At 50.3% G+C, this 18,922-nt stretch overlaps 9 protein-coding genes across 9 annotated transcripts; 3 read left to right on the top strand and 6 right to left on the bottom strand.

Moving 5' to 3' along the window:
- The first annotated feature begins 63 nt into the window (after positions 1 to 63).
- On the top strand, positions 64 to 1,657 carry BDR25DRAFT_301464 (PCI-domain-containing protein). Its single transcript, XM_033689578.1, has 2 exons — positions 64 to 360; positions 413 to 1,657. The coding sequence occupies exons 1-2, from the start codon at positions 144 to 146 to the stop codon at positions 1,519 to 1,521; spliced, it is 1,326 nt and encodes a 441-aa protein (XP_033551682.1). The 5' UTR covers positions 64 to 143; the 3' UTR covers positions 1,522 to 1,657.
- Positions 1,658 to 2,114: 457 nt separating this feature from the next.
- On the bottom strand, positions 2,115 to 3,088 carry BDR25DRAFT_112436 (UMP-CMP kinase-like protein). Its single transcript, XM_033683599.1, has 2 exons — positions 2,616 to 3,088; positions 2,115 to 2,544 (listed from the first exon to the last, which is right to left on the bottom strand). The coding sequence occupies exons 1-2, from the start codon at positions 2,944 to 2,946 to the stop codon at positions 2,201 to 2,203; spliced, it is 675 nt and encodes a 224-aa protein (XP_033551681.1). The 5' UTR covers positions 2,947 to 3,088; the 3' UTR covers positions 2,115 to 2,200.
- On the bottom strand, positions 2,980 to 3,797 carry BDR25DRAFT_351343 (uncharacterized protein; the record flags this gene model as incomplete). Its single annotated transcript, XM_033694833.1, has 6 exons — positions 2,980 to 3,433; positions 3,475 to 3,493; positions 3,528 to 3,564; positions 3,600 to 3,644; positions 3,693 to 3,737; positions 3,783 to 3,797. The coding sequence occupies 6 exons, from the start codon at positions 3,795 to 3,797 to the stop codon at positions 2,980 to 2,982; spliced, it is 615 nt and encodes a 204-aa protein (XP_033551680.1).
- A 47-nt stretch (positions 3,798 to 3,844) lies between these two features.
- On the top strand, positions 3,845 to 4,900 carry BDR25DRAFT_384230 (uncharacterized protein; the record flags this gene model as incomplete). Its single annotated transcript, XM_033697859.1, has 1 exon — positions 3,845 to 4,900. The coding sequence occupies one exon, from the start codon at positions 3,845 to 3,847 to the stop codon at positions 4,898 to 4,900; it is 1,056 nt and encodes a 351-aa protein (XP_033551679.1).
- A 1,447-nt stretch (positions 4,901 to 6,347) lies between these two features.
- Positions 6,348 to 7,639, top strand: BDR25DRAFT_183803 (uncharacterized protein; the record flags this gene model as incomplete). The annotated part of the gene is made up of 3 exons (XM_033684234.1): positions 6,348 to 6,443; positions 6,509 to 6,889; positions 7,019 to 7,639. Coding segments are annotated over 3 exons (1,098 nt in total), but the record flags the coding sequence as incomplete, so codon positions are not given.
- Positions 7,640 to 8,231: 592 nt separating this feature from the next.
- Positions 8,232 to 9,269, bottom strand: BDR25DRAFT_112418 (uncharacterized protein). The gene has a single exon (XM_033683598.1). The coding sequence runs from the start codon at positions 8,991 to 8,993 to the stop codon at positions 8,328 to 8,330; it is 666 nt and encodes a 221-aa protein (XP_033551677.1). The 5' UTR covers positions 8,994 to 9,269; the 3' UTR covers positions 8,232 to 8,327.
- Positions 9,270 to 10,119: 850 nt separating this feature from the next.
- Positions 10,120 to 11,588, bottom strand: BDR25DRAFT_384221 (uncharacterized protein; the record flags this gene model as incomplete). The annotated part of the gene is made up of 3 exons (XM_033697858.1): positions 10,120 to 10,559; positions 10,717 to 11,152; positions 11,550 to 11,588. The coding sequence occupies 3 exons, from the start codon at positions 11,586 to 11,588 to the stop codon at positions 10,120 to 10,122; spliced, it is 915 nt and encodes a 304-aa protein (XP_033551676.1).
- A 1,315-nt stretch (positions 11,589 to 12,903) lies between these two features.
- BDR25DRAFT_351338 (uncharacterized protein) lies at positions 12,904 to 16,089 on the bottom strand (the record flags this gene model as incomplete). Its single annotated transcript, XM_033694832.1, has 20 exons — positions 12,904 to 13,038; positions 13,075 to 13,227; positions 13,284 to 13,340; positions 13,384 to 13,536; positions 13,609 to 13,645; positions 13,691 to 13,738; positions 13,781 to 13,896; positions 13,947 to 14,009; positions 14,051 to 14,108; positions 14,165 to 14,242; positions 14,280 to 14,579; positions 14,614 to 14,725; positions 14,844 to 15,071; positions 15,104 to 15,195; positions 15,228 to 15,425; positions 15,503 to 15,587; positions 15,614 to 15,727; positions 15,785 to 15,822; positions 15,874 to 15,956; positions 15,982 to 16,089. 20 exons carry the CDS (start codon positions 16,087 to 16,089, stop codon positions 12,904 to 12,906), a joined length of 2,256 nt encoding a protein of 751 aa, XP_033551675.1.
- Positions 16,053 to 18,869, bottom strand: BDR25DRAFT_332162 (pre-mRNA-splicing ATP-dependent RNA helicase PRP28). Its single transcript, XM_033692722.1, has 3 exons — positions 18,557 to 18,869; positions 16,535 to 18,465; positions 16,053 to 16,469 (listed from the first exon to the last, which is right to left on the bottom strand). Exons 1-3 carry the CDS (start codon positions 18,854 to 18,856, stop codon positions 16,322 to 16,324), a joined length of 2,379 nt encoding a protein of 792 aa, XP_033551674.1. The 5' UTR covers positions 18,857 to 18,869; the 3' UTR covers positions 16,053 to 16,321.
- Positions 18,870 to 18,922: the final 53 nt, after the last annotated feature.

Below are 18,922 nucleotides of genomic sequence, written 5' to 3'. Positions count from 1 at the left end.
CTATCGATAGGAATTTTGAACCTGGAAAATCTTGGCACGCAGCCCACCAACGCGATTTGACTTCGACAAGCCCACAACACTACCGCGTTCGGCGCTCGCCTTCCTTCCAGTACCCAGGCATACGCATTCTCGTCAAGATCAATATGCCGGGCCCTACGACTACTCTCCTGATCGAGGGTACCTTCGAGGAGCTTACCGACGAGCTCGCACAATACCTCGATACGCTCAAAAAATCCCAGGGCGACGAGAGCTCCAGCATCCAGGAGGAATGCACGGAGCTTATGAAGGAAAACAAGAAGGATGAAGTGTTGAAGAAGCTGGTCATGGGCAGCGCCGCCCTGAACCAGGCGCCGGAGAAGGGCATGCTCGATTCTAATCATGTACAGAATGACATGCTAATTCGAGGCGTCAGAATTCATAGCAGCATACAATCTCCTCATTCACCTTGTGCGGCAGTCGCCAAACGTTGGCATGTTTCTCCCCAGAATATGTAACCACCTTACCGCTCCCATCACGTCTTCACCAGCCAATGGCGGCGGCCTCGCCCTCTCGATCCTTAGCACTGTCTTCAACACGCTACCCGCCTCAAATGATATGCGATACCACGTCCTCCTCACCATTGTTCGCGTGATTCGAACGACGTCAAATTTCGAGACATTGCGCCCACAACTGAAGGAGATCGACCAGTGGCTGGAGACATGGGAGATGGACGAGGAGGAGAGTCGTAAACTGTACATGGCCGTCAGCGACGCAGCAGCCGACGCCGGCGAAGACGAGCAAGCATACATCTACCTCCTCCGCGCGATTCGAACCTTCCCCTCCGACGAAGTCTCGTCGCTAGAAGCCCGCGATCTCTCTCTCCGCGCCCTGAAGTCAGCCCTCATCCACCCCAACCACTTCGACTTCCAGGACCTCACCGACCTCGACTCGATCCAAGCCCTCCGCAACTCAGAGCCCATCTATTTCCAACTGCTGGAGATCTTCAACTCGGACCTACTCGACGACTTCAACGACTTCAAAGACGAACATGATGGTTGGGTCGAGAAGTCCGGGCTTGACGGCGCCGCTCTAAACAGAAAAATCCGGCTGTTGACACTCGCCTCTATCGCCGCGGCGACCGGCCAGACGCGTTCCCTGCCGTACTCCCACATCGCCAAGGCCCTCCAGATCCCCGCCGCCGACGTGGAAATGTGGGTCATCGATGTGATCCGCGCCGGCCTCGTCGAAGGCAAGCTCTCCCAACTTAACCAAACCTTCCTCATCCACCGTAGCACGTACCGTGTCTTCGGCGAAAACCAGTGGCGCGAAGTCGCGAGCCGGTTGGATATGTGGCGGAATAGCTTGACGGGCGTACTGCAGGTTATCCAGTCCGAGAAGGCCAGGTTCATTCAGGAGAAGGAGGATGAGGTTAGGCAGATCGATCAGAAGCTGGAGAATGCGGCGAGGGGTGGACGGGGCGGGCAGGGCCAGAAGGGTGGTGGCAAGCCGAGACAGGCAATGATTGATGATGAAATCGATTAGTTGGCGGAGGGGTTTCTTTCTTGGAAGGGTTCGCACTGTTAAGGTGCAGTGCGTTCGAGAGAATCTCTGGGATAATGAAATGATATGAGGTAGCCGCTGCTTTTGCGCTGCCGAAAGATAGAAAATTCGATCAAGATACTTTATGGTTCGGTTCTCAGGAATGCCAACTAAATATGTAGCTCGTAATTACGTACTACGGAAGATGACCCACTTGAGTATGATCTGTCGAACCTTCTGTCTAAATCCAGGAGAAGGTAAGGTGAAGGTTAGTTTCTGGTTAGGGTCGGAGGATTGACATAATCTGTGGCGACTAACAACCTGCAGTGTGTTCAATTATTGTTGGTTTGATTCTCTAGATATACCAGCTGGGTATACCACATGTTATCACATACCAAGGAACATAATCAGGTCGGATTTAATCTCTCATCCTCCTTGCTGGGACCAGGAAAGGGTAAAGAAGATGGTAGTTTATGCGGTAGATTTGAAAGTCGGTTGTGTCCAGTTGTAAATATGTGGCAACATGTAGTATGCTCAATTGTAAATTCTCTAAGGCTGTCTCCATCTAATCATTTCTACCACACGCTGTCAACATTTCTAAGTTGTATGAATTCATTCCAAAAGTCCTCCGCACCGGGCTGGCACACTCTCGATCTCGTCATCTGCCTCAGCTGCCTCTCTTCTACTCTTGCATCTGCACGAATGTAATCTTAATAGGTTCCACACCCCTCTCCTTTATCTTTGCCTTCACGTCGTTATACACTTCATCCGGACTCTTGGTGGCCGTGACCTTGACAACCTTGCCTTGAGCCTCGAATTCGTTGACAACCGGCATCGAGGTTTCGACAAAGGTCTTGAAGCGCTTCTTGATGGACTCGGCATTGTCATCGGCGCGGCCGGAGGTCTTGCCGCGGTTGAGCAGCCGCTCTTGCATCACGTCTTCGGGGCAGTCGAAGAAAAGAGTGAATTTTGAGGGCACCACAGAGCGCTCGAAGGCGTGGGCTTGGTCGAGTTTTCGCGGGAAGCCTGGGCGTGGTTATGACTTTCAAGACCTACAGATTTGGTTTGGACAAGGGAGATTCATGCTAGGGGCGTACCATCGATCAAGAACATGTGTTTGTTGTCCTGCTCCATCGTAGCCTTCATTGCGTTCTCCAAAAGCTGGACCGTGACTTCCATGGGCACAATAGTGCCTTCCTTGATGTACGTCTTGATCATCTCGCCAAATTCAGAGCCTGGTCGGTCCTGCTCCTCTCGCAGCAAGTCGCCCGCAGAGAGATGCTTGAAGCCGTAGTCGGCGACCAGTTTGGCACATTGCGTGCCTTTTCCAGCACCCGGCCCACCAAGAACAAATATCACCGTCACCTTGTCTGCAGACCAGAGCGGCGAGGAGCGCGTAGTGGCGCCGAGATGGTCAATTGCGGGCATTACGGGCGAGAGGAGAGGGGTTGCGGGGGATGTTTATGGGCGGCTCGGACTGTGGCCAGAGACGGGTCCTTGAGGTTTGTATTCCCCCTTCCGCTGATCGACAATCGTCTTGAAAAGGAAGGCACCGGTTGCGAATATGAAGACAAAGGGCCAGACTTTGAGCGGGGACTTGGATGGTGGGGATGCTGTGTGTGAGGGTGGTTCGTCTGGGCCTGTCGGCTCGCCGGGCTGGCGGAGACGCGAGCGGAGGAGTTGTGAAGTTGCGAATTGGCGGTAAGGGGCGGTCAAAAGGGTTCGGTTGAGGTGGGAGGCGTTGTGTCGTGCAAGACAGAAGTGCGAAGAGTGAAAGGGCATGGTGAGGTCGAGGTTTGTGTGACGGAGCTTGCGAGGACTTCCATGCACCTTCTTGCTTTTAATCGGGCTAGCGCCGGTTGCGGTTAGTACGGTGGCAGGGCTGCCAAAACACCAAACTCTCTGCTTTGCAGACCTTCACTCCCATCTAGATCATTCATCCTGAAGAGAGCCCACGTGACTGTATTCATCAGAGCTCAAAAATTAGAGTATTGATACAGAAAATCAACAATCGCTCACATCGTACAGGGCGACGGCCTTCGCCCGCTGTCACATCTTCTAGCATCCTCTCTGGCACTTACGCTGTCCTCTAAGAATTGTATGCAAAGGTCGGTATTGTTATTTGACTACATCCTCTCATCCATATCCATCAGTTGTGGGCTTCTTGCTCGGACCCTTCCTTCTCTCGCCCACGGACCTTCCTCAACTTTGATCACTCTCTACACTTCGCCCCACCTATTCCATTTCTATGGTTATATATCCACTGTCTCATTCCTCATCTTTTGTCCAAGACTGAGCCACGCAAATTTGCATTATCCCCTACAGCATGACTCGGGCTAATTCAGTCATCCCGCCACTACCAACCGCGAAACCTAAGAATTCTGGCCCCTTATCACCCACGGTAGCCTCTTCGCCAAATCGCGTCCGAGGCTTCCTCGGGCTGCCAGGCGAACTGCGCAATCGTATCTATGACTTCTATTTCGAAGAAGACTTCCGCGTTGAGATTGTAGCTAAAGACACTAAATTTACCACAAAAGTGGCTAGGACGATGAAGCTTTGTCCTGGAGTTGCTAACAGGGATACCATCTGCAAGCATCAAGTCAAGCTCTCATGCAAGGAGGGCAATCCGGCCACGCTCCGTATGCCAAGGAAGCTTGGTTGCTACAGGCGTGTCGAAGGCGTCCGAACGATTTGGGCTAACTCACTGTGCGCTCTGATTCTCGTCAACAAGCAAGTCTTCAACGAAGCCATCCCGTTTCTCTATCAGAACACCACGTTTGTATACGATGCTCCGCAGCGGATCCGAAGCTTCCTCAAAGTCGTCCCGGTAGTCAATCTCTCAGCTATCACAAAACTCTACCTGCACTATACGACCTATGGTGGTCCAAGTTACATGCAGCATCTAGTTTGGCAAGGGAAACATCTGGCAAGCTGGGCGTCTGCATGCAAAGCTATCTCAAAGACGCTTTCCGGCCTGGAAGAGCTACAAATCTGGCTTCGAGTCAACGATACCCCACTTTACTTCGATCTTCGCCAACGATGGGTTCAGCCGTTGCTCCAATTTCGCCGTCTCACCTGCCCACGTAATGTCATAGTCCAAAAGCCTCATCGTTCCAGTTTAGACCAACCGAGACGTTCCGTTCCACGGCTGAAGGTTGTCCATATTCATTTCACGACCCACTGGTCTAGCCACACCGTCTTCCCCGGAAATTCTAGACTTGCGGATGCCAGCATGGACCTGCATGATCTTTTCGCCGAAGGCATTAGCCGAGCGATCTTGGGGTCGAATGAGGAAGAGGCTATGACTGATTTCAGGGAAGCTTGGGAGGGGAAGCATGCGGCGTGGCAGCATCATCTGAACTACTCAAATACTGGATGGTGACCAAAGCTAATGCGAGAGATTCTTGGTTTACAGATGCGATGGACTGAATAGTGACTTGTTGTGCAGCATGTAATCGAGAGTGGGGCGATATGCTAAGGTTCATCGAGTCTGGATCGAGAGGAGGCGAGGAGTCATAATGGTCGGTTTCCTATGGTGGATTGTCAAGGAAAGCAGAGCAGCGGGAACGATGAGGCAGATAATTCAATGCTAGAGTGGAAGAGCTCTTCTTTATACTCCTTTCTCAATTTCGCAGACGGGTGCCTTTTGTCCAAGGCCGAGCGGTGACATTCTCTCCTTCTTCCTGGTCTCAACTGCCAAGCGGTTAACGCCCTCCCTTGCCAGTTACCACGGACCCCTTGCTTACAATTGCATACCCAATTATTCGGCGTCCAAGCACTCGCCTATCTGATTACTTCTTCGTGGATCATTTTTGAATATATGCTCTCTGTGATAGGCTCCCCGACATTGTGGCGGCGGGTTGGTGGCTAAAGCTTCGTACAACACATCAGCTCATCTCGGCTCCTTGGTTTCCATGCTTCTTTCAACCACATCTTGAATTTTCACGCGAGGCTAGATTGCAAGAGAACCGTTTACTCCATCCCTCTTGAGAAACATCTAGCGTCGAATTACCTTCTCGACTTCTTTTGGCCTTCACAAAACGCCAAGAGGCGTTTCAATCGCTTCAAAAGGCCCCATTTCTGCCAGGACAAAGAAAGAAATAGCTCAACTTTGATTCACCTAAAATAGAAATTTGGCATACAATCTCACTAAAGAGCCCTGTACGAGAAGACAGTCGGAGTAGGACGAATCGTCCACATCAATGGCAAGCATCCGTGATGACTTCAATCAGCAGTTAGAGCGTTCCCGGGACGAAAATCGGTTCGATTTAGGCTCGCCTCTTCACCTCTCTGTCGGAGGCGTACCGAATTAAAGTTTTTGGCGTTCGTTCGAGCTGAAGGCTGCTGCCACGGTTCCGTGCATAGCAATTCCCACTCAAAGCATCAATATTCGCCGAGATGCAGCCATCACCAGAGCTCTGCTATATGCACATGCAGCTAAATGGCTCCTGTTCTTGTTGCTTGTTCTAGGAGGGAAGTTTGCCCTCTAAACTCTCCTGAACGCCATTTACTCAGTACTATAAAACTATTAGAAGTCCGTTTCTTGTTCAGCAACCACATTCACTCCCTCATCACTCCCTTTTGCTTTGAAATCTATACCTGTTTGGTTGTCCAGGATGGTGTCACACAATATACTCCGGTTCTTTTTTAGTTTTCTTTCTTTGGTTTCAGTATGGGGTCAGACTTTCAATGCCCCCCCATATAACCCCAGCCCCTTTGAAATTATTGGTAACATCAATGGGTAAGAAGCTATATTGGCTTGTGGTTGTAAACTGAGCTAACATATTACTCCCAGCATGACTCTTAACCCCGGTACCTCAGTCTTGAGAGGTGGCCAGCTAATGGTTAACGGCCTTCCCATTGTCATCCCTGACAACACCCTTGTCACTTTACCTGCTAGTACCGCCTTTTGGTCTGAGTTCTTCGTGAACGCTCCTGCTCCACCAGCACTGCCGTTACCAGGCAACATCACATACACTGCTATAGTAAGATCATGCCTGTTCCTATTTTGAATATTAAACCTTACAACCAGCAGGTTCAAGGCAACCGAGTTGGCGATAGATATATTGCTGGGCTGGTGTACTTCCAGCAAGTGCCTCTCCAAAACCTTGCTGGATTCATCACCAAGATTAACTCTGCCACGGGTCATTTCTGGATTGCCGGTCAATTCTCTACGGGGGCGAATGCCGGATTCGGCGGCATGGAATGCGTTCTCAACGATCCTACTGGTGTTTACGGTCCTGCGTATACGGCCAACCCTCTCTGGGGCGTTGATCCAGTGAACCCCTGTATTCGGAGTACTACCGGGTTTCCGATGTGTATCCCGCGCTCGGCCACAGATAATAGATGCCCAAAGAAGAACAGACCCATTGTCAATGGAAGGGGAGCCACCCAAATGTATGCCTCCATGCCTTCCACCACATCTATGGGATCCTTATAATTAACATGAACTAGTAATTTCCGCGATCCCAACCGCGCAGGTGGTCTTCTCACCACGGAGCCAGATTCTCGCGCTATGGCACCATTAGTGGTGGGTGACTACGTCACGTTCAGCGGTCAGCAGAACGGTCCCTTATTCGAGGTTACAAACCTGGTCGCTAACGCTGGATTCTACACGGCTCCAAATTCCAAGCCCGCGTATATTGCGGTGGAAGGTGTCAATGTGGGCATCAACTCACCAAGTGGGAACGTTGAAGTAGCCGAGGCCCGTGGAACCATCTTCACCACCGATCCTACTACTCCTGTCCAATGGTCTTTCGTCGACGTTAACTTCTGTACCGGTGCCGAGACCGAGCGCAACGTTGTCATTGGTACACCCCAGCGCGCTGGTCAAATTGGACGTATCGTCTACCGCATGGGCAAAACAGTTGTTGCTCCTCCAACTCGCAACGTCCGCTTCCGGTATACGAACGGCGTATCGGCAACACCCTTCCCTCTCCTCCCTGGCATGGTCCCCGGCGAATACACACAACCCATTTACGACTTCATCATGCCGGAACTTACCGCCTTTGGTTTGAACGAAGAGCCTCTGCCGTTCGAGAGATTCCCCTTCCTGGCCCAAGGCGAAGGCCCGCTCGAACTTGGTAACCCACTGTCCCCTCCGCTAGACCCCTCTCCTCGTATCCGCCAGCTGGACCCTTGGCCCGGACTAACTAAGCCTACTGTACCAGCCTGTGCACTTCCCAGGCGAGCGGCTAGGACTGTGTTCAAATCCAAGCGCCGTGCTGCCATTGAGGCTCAACTTAACTGGGAGAAGAGGAATGCTGTGCCAGAGGCAAAGCCGGAGCCGGAGGCAGAGGCTGTTCACCTAGTCGAGAGTCGGCAAACAGCGAACAAAATCACGGTCACACAGGTTGTCACCAAGACGCGTGGCAACCGTTTCTATACTACCATCAATGCGTCGATAAACAACGTGGCTGCCGTTCTTTTCATAACGGTTAACAGCTCTAAGGAGTCTGTGGGACCTGTCTCAATGACCCTTCTCCGCACTACCGGGCTGAATGCTTTCTTTGAGTCAGTAATCCAGACCAAGGGAAAGCCTACTGCTGCTACGGTCTTTGCAATGGTAAATGGTGTGAGGGTTGGGACGCCTGTTACTATACCGGTGACGGCATAGATGGTCAGGGGGTGATGGAAGAGCGCGTCAAGGGGATCTGAACACTTCCACATGATCTCATGACATTGAAAAAGCTCATAATCGTAATTTCTAACTCGTTGTTTATCGCCAACGTAATGCAACCCACTCCATGATGGTCATATCTCCGTTCAAATCATGCTGTACTCTTCATCATCCTATCCACATTCCGATCTCAGCCCTTCCCCACTCCCGTATCTTTCAACCCAACCAACAGAATATTCGCCCCCCGAACCACGCTATCCCCAACATTAACCGTCAGCCGCCAACCCACCCTCCCTGTCTTATCCCCTCTTAAACTCCGCAGATCATAGCTCGGTGCGAGCCGCTCATCCTTGAAATACCTCGCCTTCCTCAACCTGAAATTGACATGCGCCGTCCTCGACCACAGCGTCCTCGTCACCACACCCGGTGCATCCGTCAACACCAATATCTCCTCCAAATGCCGAAACCTCCGCACAAGGCTACAGATCTCCTTGAACGAATAACATCGCGGTGGAAATAGCTCGCAGCCAGGAATGGTCTGAGTGAGGTGACATTCTGGGATAGCGAGGGAGCGGACAAGAGAGATGGGCTCGACGCGTGGTTCGTGCGCAAGCGGTCTTCTGTGTAAATTCCGCGTCAGGATGAAGGTGTGTTGAAGAAATGCTATGCGGCGCGCTTCGTGGTGGATTTGGCGACAGGTACGGAGGAGTGAGAGATCGGTGGACGTGGGAACCGACGTGGGGGTCAGCAGCTCGACGTTGGCATTGCTAGTGCTCAGTGGCTGCCACAGAGATTCGTAGATCATAAGGCGGAGTTCGGGAGGTAAGGAGAGGAGCTGGCATGGGCCATTTGACATGTTTGCATTGTGGAAGAATAGAGGAGGGGTTTGAGAAACAGTAACTGGGTGGTGAGAGGGTCGGGATGAGGCACAGCTCTTATTCGGAACATCGGTCGGTCCGTGTTTCTGAAAGGGTATCCTCGCTTTCGTGTTCTTGGACAACTCATCATAGCTTTGCCTCGAGAGGTTAAAAGAACGATGACGGACATGTCAAGCTTCAGAATCTGGATTTAGAGTTTCGATAGCATGCAACGTGGTGCAAAACGTGGGTTGCTAGGCTCGTTTAGGAAGCCCCACGTTGGACCCTAGTCCTGATAATCGAGACGTTTTCATCCCGTCATGACTCCTGCAACCATGGAATGGTAGGGAGAAGTGCAGTCCCGATGACTAGATTGACTATTCGTGAATTCCTATCTTCGAATTTCATCCGGCATCTGGAATTGAGGAGGGAGGTCCTGCTAATAGCACCCGAACCCCGCAGAAACGAATCCAACAATGCTTTCATTAACTAGATTCGTCGCTTTCCATATCTAACCTGAGTTGTCTTCATTCCCGTAAGTGGCGGCGCATCATGACCTAAATTTAATTCATTCCACACCCATTCCATACATATTTCTTAGCGACATGCGTGCACGCCGCGGAATCCCTCTAGCCCTCATATTCCTTCTTATCCCCCACGGCTTCGCTAACTCTATCTCTATCCACGTCAAGGTTTCAAAGGTTGTGGAGATTTTTACCCACTTGAGCACCTTCAGCTGCGATGGGCCGAACTATGCATACTATCCCGACAGCTAGGAACTGCTTGGAGAGTTATGGAAACTAGGGTCTGCTCAGATGTACTTCAGAACGCACAATCTCCTTACAACAGACGATGGTACGCCAGGTTTGAAATAGGGGAGTACGAATGCATACACTGACGACCGTCGCGGAAATGCTATCCACTACTGGATGATCATCGACCAGATCTTTGACACATATTTGAAGAATAACGTGAAGCCAACTCACTCCCCATTCACGGGACGTCGTTGCTTGTATTCCAAAGATGATGATCCGCTAGAAACAAATCGATCAGATCCAACGCTTGCAAAATAGGTATAGCCCACCGAATCAAAAGGCGTCGCCATCCATCCCAGCCTCAAGCTTATCAAGAAACCGAAATCACAACCTCACTCTTCTTATAGATCTTCCCTTCCCCATTCCCAATTGTCACCGAATCTCTTACACTCCCCCCATCATTCTTCCAATTCAAACTCTCCTCATCTCCTCCCACGACCTCACTCCTACTAATCCCATTCGCCTCTGTCAACCGTGTTATACTCACGGCCTCATGCCTCGTCCCCAGAGATGAATTTCTCTTGATCTTCGAACCCAGTTCCATCGTGCCCTTTTTGGTAGTTCCCTTTTTCGTCCTCGCGTAACTCCTGAACGTTGTTCCCAGAAGTCTAGGTAAAAGCACGCTAACGAGCGGCTTGACACCCGGTGCTGCTGCACATATCAAGCTAGCGTATATTTCCGTCGAAGTCCAGATCGAAACGTCGTATGTGTCCCAGGGTGGGTCGAAATTCGGCATCCTGAGAACAGTACCTTAACGTTGGGGTAAAAGTATCAGTGCCATGCTCCAAGGTGTGGAAAAGATTGGTACTGGTCATAGTCTGTCTCTAGTTGTTCTGAGAAACTATCCGAGTGGTTTGCCATGCACAGTTTCTACGAGACTTTGACCTCGTCCGCAGGCCTCACTTACCGACGCGAACCATTCGAACGATGCCAGCAATCACCGCAAGCCACCCTAACATCACGATCCCAATTAATGCGGACTTCTGCCTGGGATTGAGTTTGAGGTCCCAGATCCGCGGTATCACTATCAGGATGAGCGCAATGTCGCAGAGCACATTCAACGTCCCGTTAATGATCAAGCCAGCGAAATCGTTCAGGCATTTGCTGGCGGGTCGGATTTCTGTCCAGTACACATGGATAGGCTTGCATTGGAACATGACTTCAAAGAAGAAAGGGACAATGGTGAGGGCGAGGACGACGATGATGATGCGGATTAGGATACGGCCGCGGGTGTCGGAGAAGAAGATTCGGAGGTAGGCGAGGCAGATGCTAAGTTTGCTGAGGGAAAGAGCCGGGAAGAGGAGGAGTTGCGCGACGTAGGCGTATTGTTGAGAGAGTACACCCTGGCCGGGAGTGAGGGCTGCGGCGTGGTGGCCGGCGCCGGCGGCGATTTGGCCGTATTGGCAGATGGAGTAGCCTGTGGAAAGAACCTAGAGGACCCAATTAATTTCAAAGAACTAGGATTTAGCAGAGGATATATGTAAAAGTAGAAACTTGAGTAGAGATATGTCGAAAATAGATGCTCTCACCCAAGCAATTGTCAAGACGTAATCTTCAACTTTCCAGGATCTGGTAATGAAAATGCGAGAATACGCCCTAAAAACGAAAATTAGAGTTCCTAAAATTTGACAAATTACATTTCCAGCGACGATTTGAAGGGCTCGAGATTCGGCGAGGTATCCAGGGGGGAACTGTGAAGAGTTCTAGCGAAATGTGCCTGTTCCAGGAATTGATACTCACTTGAGCGTTTTTATCCGCTTGGTGGATGATGATTCTCATGCTTCTACGCAAGAACAGTGCCTCCTCGCAAAGTCAATACTTCTCTGCAAGGACATGTATTCTAAGAATTAGAGATCGATATACAAGATCGTAATGGATATAGATTGCTAAAACGTGCGGGCTTCCGATAAGTGGCTTTCACAACAAAATGGAATCCCAAGGCATAGGTTGATGCTAAGCTTGTGCCGTCTCCTTGGTACTTCGGACGCGGTTCGACGAGGCCATATAAAGTTCTACGCTGTCGTCGTAGTTCATGCCGCGGTATGTCCTATATCTCTTAGTGTCCCAGATTTTCCCGGCCGGATCTTCTCTATGAATGGCTAATTCGGTTAACAGATTTCAGATGCAGGTACCTAGCATTGAGGTGTGTCCCGCGAACTTCTCGGCCATATGGCAACTAGATCTCGGGATAGTCGACAAGCATGGCTTGAGACATCGGCTTTAGCCTTGTTTGGGAGCGAAGCGAGATTGGCGTGTTATCCATCCAAAGCATAGGCTCCCGTCCACCGTTAGGGTCTGGTTTGCGTCACCGTGATCTGTGGTTAGATCACGGATATCCGAAACTCTAATTGGTTCAGAAAAGTTGATGCCACTTCTATCGCTCGGGAAACGAGGCTTATTAGGGTTCTCAAGAGCAAAAAAAAAAGTCCGGCAGACAAAACTTTGAGAATTCCACCATTGCAGTTGATCATGATCTCCCAGGAAGGTTGGAAAGGAGAAATGCAAGGAGAGCGGGGTGAGTAAAGGATCGAAGCGTAAACCACCACATAGTGGCCTACTTGAAGCCATCAAGTCGCACGCCGCGACAACGCTGGCCTCAGCGATTCTGCCGGCTCACTCTCATGCGCATTGAAGAGTGGGCGACCCTGCATACGTGCTTGACATGGAAATTGGCATGCAGCGGAGTGTGTCACAGGTTGACGGATAGAACGGTTGGCTGCTGGGGTGGGGTCAACTTCGGTGTGAGAATTTGTCCGAAGCCAACATCCACACGATCATCCAACTTTCAATTTACCTCGCCAACATTCCGATCATGGGTTTTTGCTCACTGATAAACTTCGAGCTAGATTCTTAGAATTTCTCTGATGCTGATGCTAGTTTATCGGTTCTTTATTAGGCATCTCCGGAGCATTCACACCCCGAGAGCTCCACGCAAGAATTAGCTCGTGAACCTAACTTTGCCCCCTTTTCGCTTATCTGTTGGGTTTGATCCGCAACCTTTGTCTGATGCGTCGAAAGGATTTCTCGAACCAGCATCATGACTAGATCACCTTATAATCCCTGGGAAGGTTAGAGACGACATTGAGTTCCGATCTCAAGTCTCGCCTTTATCCAACAATTTACCCATTAGGCTTTGAAGCAAATGCGTTTCGTTTCTACTGCGTCTTACCATTTGACATGGAATATTGCAAAGATAATCTAGGGCAGAAGTTTGCATCCTGCTGACATTCTACGTGAATGTAGCGGAGGTTAACTAATTAAACACCCAGGAGGTTCGAATATGCTGCATCAACATATTCCAAACCACCCACACTTTTTCGATTACTTTAAGGCTAGGTGCTGTTATTGTACGGTGGAGATTTAACGAAGAAGCCAGCTTTATTAATGAGGGGGGGAATGGAGCTAGAGCAGGAAGACTCTATGGGTCGACCCTTAGACGAATACTAGCCGTCCTAGTTCTCTACTCTCAGGGACAAAGAAATAAGATGACCCAGATGTGGTACTACAAACGAAGGGATATGGCAAGACAACCTGCGCGTGTGTGCGTTCAGTAGCAGGCCTACCACCAGCTCACAACGAGATCTGGAAATAGTCGCAAGCAGGTAAGCGTCCATTTCTTATGACATGCTATCACGTATAAAGGAACTTGGTCAAGGCAAACTGTATTTATTACACATCTTGCTTGAACCAGAGAAGTTGCTAAAACGATGCTATTTCCTGTCCTAAACTAGTTCCTTGTCATATCCTATCATATATACGAACATGCAGTATTAGTTCACTTGCACATACTTTAGCTTACCCACATATTCTCAAATTCCCTTTGGATGAAGTTTGGACTAATTTCCCTCAAGTTCTATCTTCATATCAGTTGGATCGGACACAGGCCGCTTGCGAAATTTACTCTACAGAGGGAGTTTATCTGGTAATGCCTAGGAGAAATTCGTCTGAACAAATTACCTGTGACCACCTACATCGGTCTACGCTTTTGTAAGGACATGGCGTACATAATCATGGCTACCTCAACTTGGCGAAGTTTAGTGCCACCTCTGTATTTGGTACCCTTCCATAACCATTCTTTGGCCATCATCTGTGAAAGTGTTGGGACCCAGAGGGAGGCGCGTGGGTCAGTCAACGAACTCTCAAAAACATAACCCCAACCATTTCCGGCCCTTGACAGCGAACATTTGCGAGCGTCTCTTCCTATACATCGCACGAGGACCTCTACAGACACTCTTTCTGACAGCAACTAGCGAAAACAAAGATATTGTCAAGGTAAAGATTCTCCAATAACACCACTCTCTAAGACCTGTCTCAGTTGGTTAACTCATTAGAAGCATGGATGCCAATGCCACCACTGCTCGGGACATTGTCGAGCACAATTGTGCACTTTCCCAATACCGAGGAAATGTCTCCTATTCTCCGGTGTGGGATAACTGGAAGAGGTCCCCAACCCTTGATTATCCTGATGACGCTCGAGTCCGGTCACGAGGCACCTCTTCGCCCGAGTCGTCCTTGCTTCCTAGCCCTTCTTCATCTCCAGCATCAGGCAGTTCATTTTCGCCTTCGGACTCGTCCTCGGGTTCCGACGACCCGCTACCTTGTGCTGATCTCGAAGCACAAGACCTCGAAGGTCTCAGAAAACACCCACTAGTATATCTCATCAAGAGACTTCTCCTTTGTGTGATCCCCCTATTCACACTACTCATGTTATGCTTCTTCTTGTTCGTGGGTATTGGGCGTCCAGCCCCCACACCATCAACGGAAGAACAGCTGAAAGGCTTCCAAGAGGAACACTTGAAGTCACTTCATATGGCGATGGAAATTCGGATGTAAGCTCTCATCTTTTGCAAGACAAAAGCTGTTGAGGCGAGTGAAGATTGTCATTATTTCTGTAGCCTCCGCCTGTACCCAGAGAGCTCGGGGGGTGTATACAGGAGGGGCTCGCCTTAGCAACAATTACCACTACTTCTCAACTTTAGCAATTTGGGGGAAATTTTCTTTTTAACAAAAAATTATATATCCTGCCACACGTACGCAGGATCGTGCAAGTGCGGAACCACATTTCTTTTTTTCGGAACGGATTGCTCGTGGCCTTGACAGATGTCAACCGACTCAACCACTCAACACTGGAAATTGCCTCACATTTCATAATCCCGAGAAGAACACATTGCGCGACCACACTCATACCACACACAAATATTCTTCTTCCCCTTCTAATCCACCATAGACTCACCGCTCTCCAGAAATCTAATACACTCCCATCTAGCAATCGAATCGCTGTCTAATGCTAGAACCATTTACATCCGACACAGACCCATAATCAGCGAAAACATCCACGTCTGCGTGGAACCTCAATCTTAACACCAGCGCACTGATTATGAAATGGCTCTCCGGAAATCCCCGGTATTGAAATGGTACCATTGATCGCAGCAGCGGCTGCTATATAAGTAGCCAATAAGGAGAAAAGAAAGGGAGTGTTTGCGGGGGTTGGAAGATGGGATTAAGTTGGGGATGGATCGCGTGATGGAGATCGTGAAGACTTTGGAGAAAGGATTCACTGGAAAGGTGTGGGCATGGGAAGAGAACCGGCAGTGAATGGAGCGGATGTCGGGGTGTCTGATCGGTCCATGGGTTGGTTGAGGGTAGAGTGACTACCCTAAAAGGAACTGAATTCAATCGCGGTTCACCATTACTCAGAATATATTAGGAGAGAATACTTGGGCTCAACGAATTCGAGTTCAGCACAAGACTTACCATGGTTTGGAACGGCAATCTGTCCTCGCACGCGAATGCTGCACTCGTACTTTCAAAAGTCATTTGAATCCTCCTATACCCAATTTCACTTCCTGTGCATAACTCTCGTCTGAACTTGCTTACCACCCCAAAGGTATCCCCAGCGACTTCAAAGACTCCATCCTCTACGGAGAGTTAGGACATCATTCTCTCGGCCCATGATCCCGCCTCGGAAGCCAAACTCGTTAAGCCACCTTCCATATGTCTCGCTGTTGAAGAGCTCGGTGGTGATTGAATCCTCTGCAACTGCCAGGACTGCCTCAAGAACTACGTCAAAGCCGAAGAAATCTGTTCGACGTGGTCGAGCTTGACATCCACGCAGTACGGCCTTACTTCAGCGACAAGTTCATAACGCTTTTATTCAGATTATCTTCATCACTTTCATGATGCTCATAGCCAAACCTGTGTATATACTTCTCAGCTTCAGGGCTGCATCTGGGCATATGGTCCCGGCTCCAAAGGTCCACGTCACTGTATACGAGACCATTGCTACTACTACTAGATAATATACATCTTAAACATAACTCCTCGTAATGCCCTAGCCACCAACGCCCAGGTCATCTTCCGGACTACACGTTCATACCTCGATGAAATGTAAATACAAGTACAGCGAATAATTGAATTATGTTGCGATGGTTTATACCAGTATCGCATTGCATGGCATTCAGACCGCCGTATCTAATATGATATATCTGCGCATGTATATGCATATCAAATACTCACTTAAACGCACCCCCTTTGCCCCCAAACCCCGTACTATCCTCAACCTTCTTCCTCCCGCCTTTCTGCTGCGCGGCTTCGTGTCGACGAAGATCATCCGGGACCTTCGAGATCTGACTTTTGGTGAGCATTTGTTTGAGATCGTACCTATTGAAACAATTAGCCTCTCCGTGATGTCTCTCGAAACTAAGGGGGCATAGGGGAATACTGACAAAACATCTGCGTCCTCATTACCCCAAAATGTGATCGCCACGCCGCTCTTTCCAGCACGACCTGTACGACCGATACGATGCGTGTATGATTCAATAGACGTTGCCATATTGAAATTAACAACGAGTGAGACGTCCGTGACATCGATACCACGACCCGCAAGATCCGTTGCAACTAGTACATCACTGCTTCCATTCCTCAAACTCGCTAGCGCAGCCTCACGCTGTTCCTGAGTCTTGCTACCGTGCAGAGTGACAGAGTTGAAGCCCATGTGTTTGATGTCACGGGCCACTGCATCGCAGTTGCGCTTGATGTTGACGAAGACGATAATCGGGGGTTGGAATTCCCCGGAAGAAAGGATCTCTTGGAGGCGTTTCTTGCGCTTGTCTTCGCCTTGGACGTGTTCGACGCGCTGTTCGACTGTTTCGACGGCTTCACCTGCATTACCGATCGTTACGATGGCTGGGCGACGGAGGTATTTCTGCGCGATGCGCTCGACAGCTGTGGGCATTGTAGCTGTGTACATCATTGTTTGTCTGTACATCCCGCGGGACATTGCGACGGCATCTTCTGCGGCGTCGGTATCAGGCTTTTCGTTGGTGACAGGGAGGGCGTCGAGAATTTTGTTGAGACCTTCTTCGAAGCCAAGATCGATCATGCGGTCTGCTTCGTCCATGACTATATAGCAGCACTGACTGAGTACCAAGACTCGACGCTCGATACAATCGACAAGACGACCGACTGTAGCAATGATGAGCTCGGCACCATCTCGCAGGCTGAACGACTGTTCCTCTATCGAGTGACCGCCGACGAGGACTGCTGTCTTGAATCCTAGTGGGGTAGCGAACTTTTTTGCTTCGGTTTCGATTTGCTGTGCCAATTCTCGGGTTGGGGCAAGAATAAGGGCGTAGGGCCCGTCATTCCTATTACTAGCATCAAGTGGGGGAAGCTTTTGGATGTAGACCAGAAGAGGTAAGAGGAAAGCTGCTGTTTTACCAGAACCCGTGACAGCAACACCGATGAGGTCGCGCGATTGAAGAGCGATAGGAATAGCAGCACGCTGAACGGCTGACGGCTCGGTATAGCCAACTTGGTCGATGATCTCGAGGAGCTTATCCGGCAGACCTGATTCATCCCAACCGCGCATTGGGTTGGGTATCGACCCGCCCTTAGTGCTGATATTGAAATCTTCCTTGAAGATGCGCCAGTCTCGCTGCTGCATACGATCCAGCCTCTTCTCGCTCCAATGTTTGTCGAGAGCTGCCCGACTGCCCTCCTCCTTCCTCCTCCGCTCCATTTCCAGGATTGCCTCTGCTCGCTGCCTCCCAGCCTCAGGGTCGCGCTTAGATAGCTCATCAATATATTTACGAGTGCTCGCGTCGGCAATGTCCTCGGCAAAGCCACCCAGCCTGCCACGTCCGAAGAAGTTGGCCTCGGCGCGTTGGGTGTAGATGGGATTGTAATCCAGGCTGGTGTCCTCTTCGTTGTTCCACTCGAAGTTGAACTTCTTCTCCGTAGTTCGCCTCCGCTTCTTCTTCGCTGAGAAAGTTGACTGGTTCTGCTCTGCGCCCATGTATCGCTGCCGGATCAGCGCGGCCTCTGTATCTTCCGGCGCCGTTCGTTTCAGTGACCCCTTTTCTCCGGATTTCGGGACAGGGGGTGGAGGCATCTCTACATTCTTGTTCCGCATCGATGCAGGGCCGGTAGGAACCTCCCCGTTTCGCATGGCACGTGGACCTGTGGGAATCGCTGGTGAGCCATAGTTTGACCTAGAGCTGTGCCCGTTGGCGGAGGAAGCTCCATCTTGGCCAGTGCTATTTGTGCTACCATTCAGTCCTGCCTTCTGGGCCTCTGCCTTCCTCTTCGCCTCGACCTCTTTCTGTCGTTTTTCGAGCGCGAGTTTCTCACGTTGCGCTTTCGTCAGGAACTTGGGCTAGGAAAGAGAAGTCAGAAATAATGTACAATAAAATGAAGAATGAAGACATTCCTAGAACTACCAACCAAAAGGAGAGAGGATTACTGACCTTGGCAGCGGCCTCGTCTTTCGCTCTCTTCTCTTTCAACAGATCCTCAATGCTTAGAGGCTGCTTCTTCGAGGCTGAAGATGCTAGTACTTTCTTATTTTTTGGCTGGACGCGCTCGGGGCCAAGCGATTCATCTGGCGGTGGGGGAACAGCCTCGACTGGTGGCGGCGGAGGAGGAATCTCTGGAGGAGGCGGAGGTGGGACGACGTCTGACCTTGGGGGGGGTGGAGGAGGTGGCAGGGGTCTCTGAAACGGCTCCGAAGGTGGCGGTGGCGGCGGCGGAACTATATCGGTGTTCATCGCTAATACGTGGTGTTGGTGTTGCGGTGTTGGAAGTTGATGGTTTGCAGAAGTAAAGTAGATCTC

Source organism: Lindgomyces ingoldianus (assembly GCF_010093535.1).
Source record: "Lindgomyces ingoldianus strain ATCC 200398 unplaced genomic scaffold BDR25scaffold_6, whole genome shotgun sequence".
Lineage (NCBI taxonomy): Eukaryota > Fungi > Ascomycota > Dothideomycetes > Pleosporales > Lindgomycetaceae > Lindgomyces > Lindgomyces ingoldianus.
This window is presented reverse-complemented; position numbering and strand designations above follow the sequence as displayed.